The 6,000-nt window shown below is 51.9% G+C and overlaps 1 protein-coding gene across 1 annotated transcript in view; it reads left to right on the plus strand.

The window, feature by feature from the left end:
* SPECC1L (sperm antigen with calponin homology and coiled-coil domains 1 like) overlaps positions 1–5,011 on the plus strand; it is a 94,817-nt gene extending 89,806 nt beyond the window's left edge. The window contains exons 14-15 of the mRNA XM_029922174.1: positions 596–655; positions 2,378–5,011. Coding sequence (XP_029778034.1) covers positions 596–655; positions 2,378–2,467 — 150 coding nt within the window. The 3' untranslated portion in view covers positions 2,468–5,011. The remainder of the gene's footprint in view (positions 1–595; positions 656–2,377) is intronic.
* Positions 5,012–6,000: the final 989 nt, after the last annotated feature.

Genomic DNA, 6,000 nt, shown 5'->3' on the forward strand with positions numbered 1-6,000 from the left:
GCCTTCCTGGGTGAGGACATTTAGGATTGAGGGTTTTACCAAGAACTGGCCATGGAGAACTGCTCAAGGCATGAGCAGTCTGGGCAGGGCTCTCTTCACACCAGGCCAGCCTCCCACCAGCCCTGTGCAGTCCAGGCGTCCCACTCAGGAAGGTGCCTGGGGACAGGTTGGGGACATTCCTTGTCCAGATGGGCACTAGGAGAGGTCTCAGGCCCAAGCCTTCCTCTGGTCTCCTCCTCCCCTCAGGTAACCCTTGAAGATTTTCCCCTGGGGAAGAAGCTCATTTGATAGGTGTTTCTGATCAGTTTTTGGGGTCGGGGTCCAGGCAGCTCAGGGCTGATGTGTCATAGGCATCCCTTTTCTACAGTGAGGAAAGAACAGGCCTGTGGAGATTGCTCTACGGCCGGTCACAAGAGGAGCAGGTGGGCCCTGTGGAGGGGCAATCGGGCCCATTGGGCACTTCAGGGGCTCCAGTGTAGGTTTGTTCTGGTGCCAAATGGAGGGGGCTGTCCATCTTCCCCAGCAGCATGGGTAGTACAGGTCATCTTCCTCCTGGCCTCACTTGTCCACTCCAGTCACACAGTTTCTTTTACAGCGAAGGAACTTCACCCTGGCCTTCCAGGCAGCTGAGAGCGTCGGCATCAAATCCACACTGGTGAGTCACTGGCAAGCCACTTCTTTTTGTTGGGAAGAGCTCCCGTCTTATTAAGAGAGTTCCGTCTTATTAAGAGAGTTCCTGGTGAGAAAGGGGTTCACACAGGCCCTGGCTGGCCGAGCAAGCATCTCACCAGAGGGGCCCTGGCAAGGGTGTCACCTCAGTCCTGTGGGTGCTTTGTGCATCCTGAGGAAGTGCCTGAGGTGGGTGGAGTCATCTTGACCACAGCCCCAGTGACTTTGACTTCACCTACTTTTTCAGGTAAATCTCTAGGTTCAGAAGAAAATGCTAACAGGTTTATAACATGTCTCTGTGAGAGGTGCATTCCTGTGGGTTTGTCTGCCTCTTGTCAAACTAGGGCGAGAGGAGGCAAGTGCGAGTCGAGGAAGGAGGCTTTAGAGGTGGAGCAGATGTGCCACGCTTCACAAGTGCTGTGGCAAATGCCACTCACAGTGTGAGAAATTAGATGTAGAAAATCCACGTTTTAGGGTCACTAGGCTCAGTGCCTGCAGTAGCCCAAAACAGAGATGCTTCTTTCTGTCAGAGCTCTTGCCTTGTCTGACTTTCTGAAGAAAATACTGTGTCCAGATGCAAAGCCAGTCCTTCCACACCGAGAGACCCTTTCATCATATAAACTCTGCTGAGGTGTTGTCTAGGGCATCCACCTCAGAGATTTCTGCAAAGAGTCCTGTGGGACTAGGTCAGGGACTCAAGGGCACCCTTTACCCTCACTTGTAACAGTTGGATGGCTTTGAAGAAGTGTTTACATTCATATATACCCCACAGGAGTGTTCGTGTAAAGTCCCAGAAGTTATATTTTCTGAATTGACAAAAATATGCTTGTTTAGGGTGTCCTCCATTCATCTGTACAGAGAGAAAGAGAAGTTCCCATTACTGAAATGTTTCCCATTATCTGGGTATTTTACATCACATGTAAAGTTCTAACTATAGAAAGAGGACTGTTTCCCCACCCTAAAGAGCTTTTAGTCAAGATCTTACATTGAACAAATGTACTTTCTTTTTTCTATTCCAAGTCACCAGTGGGTGGCCCATTCTGTCGTGCTGGCTGTGGCAGCATGTTCCATGTCCCTCACCCATGGAACCTCTCAGAGCAGTGCTCCTGAGCACAACTCCCTAGGAAAGTCATAGATGTTATTCAGCAACAGTGGATCTCTTTTGGGGCCTCCCAGTCATGTATCCAAGTCCTGGGTTTCATCAGCTGGCATCTCACAGATCACTGGTATTCCGCAGGATACAGTTAGAGAACAGTGTCTTTGATAATCTCAGATGGTTGTCATGGTGAAGGACATTGGAAAGTTGAGTTCTGGGAGCCCTGGGCCCACAGAGACTCTAAGGACAGAGACTCGGGTGAGAAGGGCTCTCAGAAGTCACCATGTGGAGGGGTTTAAGAGAGGTAGGCAGGGAACAAGACCCCAGGGAAGATCAAAGCCAGCCTTGGACAGCTGTGGCCAGGAGCAGGGGCACCCCAGTATGGGACTCTGGGGTAGGGCTCGGGCACAGACAGACAGCTCAGGGACCATGCGGACACTTCACAGGCACCTTGGGTAGCGATGGAGCAGGCATCTTGGCCAGGCCTTTGTTGGGTGTGATCAGGCTTAGCCCAAAGTCCAAGGCCCTGCCCAGGGCAAGGGCCCATGGAACTGTTGGGATGAGCTGGGAGGTGACCTGGGATTCTAACCAGGTTTCTTCCTTCTCTGCCAGGACATTAATGAAATGGTCCGGACTGAGCGGCCTGATTGGCAAAGCGTGATGCTTTATGTGACAGCAATCTACAAGTACTTTGAAACCTGAGGACACCAGAAGGACTCTCCCCATTACCAAGTGACACCAACGCCATTAGCTATGCACCCCGTAAAGCTTTCAGCGACTCTCTGGGCTGCCCCGCAGTGTGTGAGCCTTCAGCCGGGGCCTCTGAATTGGGAGAACTCAGGCGTCTGTGGCCTACGGCTCACACTGGGCTCCTTGCACACGACCTGTCTGGTCAGAGGTCGGTGTCGGCTCAACGCACACCACACACGCTGTTTGCTGCGGAGTTTTTTTCTGAAGAGAATATTGAACTACATTAGTGCTGCGGGGTGTAAAAACCGGCTCCCGCACAGCTAAACTTGGGGAAGGGGGCGAAGTGATGTAGGAGGCTCACAGGGCATTCGTGAAAACTTTAGCTGCAGCTCTTCTGGACTCCTTGCAAGTGCAAGGTCTGGCACACCAGGAGAAGCGGGCAGGGAAGTCGGCACCTGGCAGAGGTGCCTGGGCAAGCAGGCCACAGCCCTGGATGTGGGCTTGGTTTTAAGGAGCGCATCACCATGGCAGTGGGATGGCCATCACTGCCGTGTGACAGGGCTATCCTGGCCAGTGTGATTTAAGTGTTTGCAATTTGAGCTAACAGCTGATCACAACTTAAGTTCCCAGCTCTAAGGGTCTGTTGCTGCTGAATGGTTGGTTTTGCTGCTGGGTCCCCCTTGTTGCGCCTCTGTCCTTGAGCCTTAAAGGGCCTTGGAGACCCAGCTCTGTCATTAGGTTTCTAGGCAAAAAAATTAGAAGGAGTTCTGGTTTAAAAAAAATTTTTTTTGTTAACAGCAATATTGGGGGGAAATAGCTCCTGTTTTATTAGTACCAAAGTGAAATTGTTTAGTGAACATAGAGCTAAAACACAAAATCTGGACATTAGTGTGGTGAAAGCCAGAAATGAAGTTGGAAGATTCAAGAGAAGAAGCTACCCAGCTGGAGGGAGCCCAGATGGTGTAATTTAAAGTCACTCAGTGTCACTCAGACAGAACCCTCCTAGGCAAGAATTTAAGGAAGTGCCTTAAGCTCTCCTCGCAAGGAGGGTCTTGGAGGCCACTGCATCCACAGCTACAGCAGATGTCTTCAGGGCCCATGACATGCAGCCCAGGGATGGAGTCGGTCCCCTGCCACACCCTGTTCCCAGTTCCAAGTGACAGGCGGCTGCACCGGCACCTTTTCTGTGCAGTGGAACCAAAGCCTTATTATGAGGTGTCCTGTTGAGATGACCCTCAGGCTGGGACTCAGCCCTTCTTTGGAACAGGGACCCCACGTCTTGTGTGTGCCTAACACAGTAGCTGTTGGTTTGAACAGCATCAAGACCTATTGCTTCTAGAACTGTGTTTGGCACCTGCGAAGAAGCGTGAGGAAGAGTTGCCACCGGTGGAAGAGGACTGCTGCCCCGGCCACAGGATGCGGAGAAGGCTGACAGCCAGCACGTGGGCCGAGGGCTGTGCATTTGAGCGTGGTGCTCTAGACTAGGATTTGATGTATCTGTAGCCTAGAATGTGGTTATTGTGAAATGGGCTGTGTGTGTGTGTGCATGTGGCCTGCTGGCCTCTAGTCACCAGGTGGCTGGCAAGTGCCCACCAGCCCTGCCCAGATGTGCTAACCTGGCAGCTCTGGCTGCTGCCCCACCTGGAGGCTTTGTGAAATGCCCATTCTCAGCTAAAGAGGGAGAGGTCAGCAGAGTCCAGCCCGGGGCGCGCTGGAGGAGCCTGGGAGACACCTGGCCCATTCTCCCCAATAAGCTTCTCTTGTGGTTTCTGTTGCTCTGTTGACGGTTGCCCTGTACTGTCACATGAGGGACTGCTAGGTGAGAACTAATTGTTTTAAAATACCTTTCTTCTTGGTCTTTCTAAGTCCCACTTATTGTTCTCATTCGCCCTCATGGAAGCCTGTGCCGCTCTCTGGATCTAGTGTGTCCAATCTGCGGCCATGCTTTTGTTTATTTATTGTGTTGGGGGCACTTTTTTGTGTGTGTGAAGGAAAAGATTTTCCTGGATCTGCAGTTCACACACCTGTCCCTTCCTATCCAAGCAAGCCAGCTCTGGCAGCTCATGCTGGTAGGTGTGGGGCTCTGCTCACAGTGCTGCCAGTGGGGTCAGTGACAGGGCAGAGGGTGGCCGCAGGGAGTGCCTGGACAAGGCCCACCTGTTTAAGGACCCATCTCTGCCTCTCTGACAAGAAGCTGTACTGGGGTGCTTGGCTGGGCCGCCCACATTTGCACGTGGGTCCACAGGTGAGAAGATTCTAGAAGCGTGACTTGTTTTTTTTAATAGGATCCTTTTTAACAAAGTTGGCTTTATGGGATAATTCTAGGTGGTCATAACATACCTGAAAGTGCTGCTGCGAGGTGCTTTTAGTTTAGTGGCACTTGATGCAAAGCCTCCAGGTAGTCATTTTGCCTCTTTGCCCTTCAAGCACAAGCTTTACTGCAAAAGGGCCAGTTACATTTCTGTATCCCTCAACCATGGGCTTCTGCTGACTGACCATACTTTTTTATTTTGTTCTTTGACATATTCTCAAATGTATTAAAATTGCTCAAACACATCAGTCTTGGGCTTTTCTAGCTCAACACTTCCACCTGATTCTCTGACATGTGTGAGCAGGACCCTCGAAGCCTCCTGGGACTGGCTTTTGGCAAGAGGAGGGCACCAGAGCCCAGGCTCCTCCCCTTCAGCTCACAAGCCAGAAACATTGCAGGAGCTGGGTGGGGGGTGGGGAAGGACCTTAGGGATGTGGGAAGGGTGTCTGATAGGTCCCACCCTAGGCTGCTGAGCCAGCCACCAGGCATGGCCAAATACCTGGGCCTGAGTCCGGTGGCCCTGGGACCACTGAGGTTGTGTGAGGATACCAAGACCCCAGAAGCACAGCCTAAGTTACCCTACAGGCTGAGAAGCCCTAGCATTCCCAAGCTGTCGCCCAGACGTGCTGTTCTGGGAACAGAGTGGGGGTGGGGTGCCTTGGTTTGGGGAGATTTTGTTTTTAAGCAATCCATCTTCTTGGAGATAATTTTCAGAATATATAAAATTATAGAGAAACAAAAAATCGATAATTATACCACTCAGAGGCAACCAAACCAGTGAAGCTTTTTTTCCCTGTGCATCTTGTGTAGAATGATGATGAATCCACAGAGTGCAGCCCAGAACAACACCGGGTCTAGTCACATTGCACATGTAATATGTCACATGCAGAGGGGCCTGTGGGGCTGCCTCCTGCTGCGGACTCGGTGACCTAGGGGGCCCTTCCTGAGCCCGAGACCGCCCCCTCTCCAGGGTCAGCATCTGTCCAGTAACTGAACGCACACCTGGGGAGTCCCAGAGCCCATGGTCTGAATTGAGATGTGTCCTGTGAGTGCTCGAGAGTCCCCCAAACAGTGCTATAGCCATGAGTGTCCATTGGGGCCCAGCTTCCAGAATGCAGGACTGAGCTGGGTGTGTTTGTAGCTTCTCCCCACTCCCCAGCTGTGGGGCCCAGGGTGAGCTTGTATGTTTTGCTCTGGTGGTTCTGTGATCAGTAGGAGGGGTGACCCCACCTAG

Source organism: Suricata suricatta, chromosome 14 (assembly GCF_006229205.1).
Source record: "Suricata suricatta isolate VVHF042 chromosome 14, meerkat_22Aug2017_6uvM2_HiC, whole genome shotgun sequence".
Lineage (NCBI taxonomy): Eukaryota > Metazoa > Chordata > Mammalia > Carnivora > Herpestidae > Suricata > Suricata suricatta.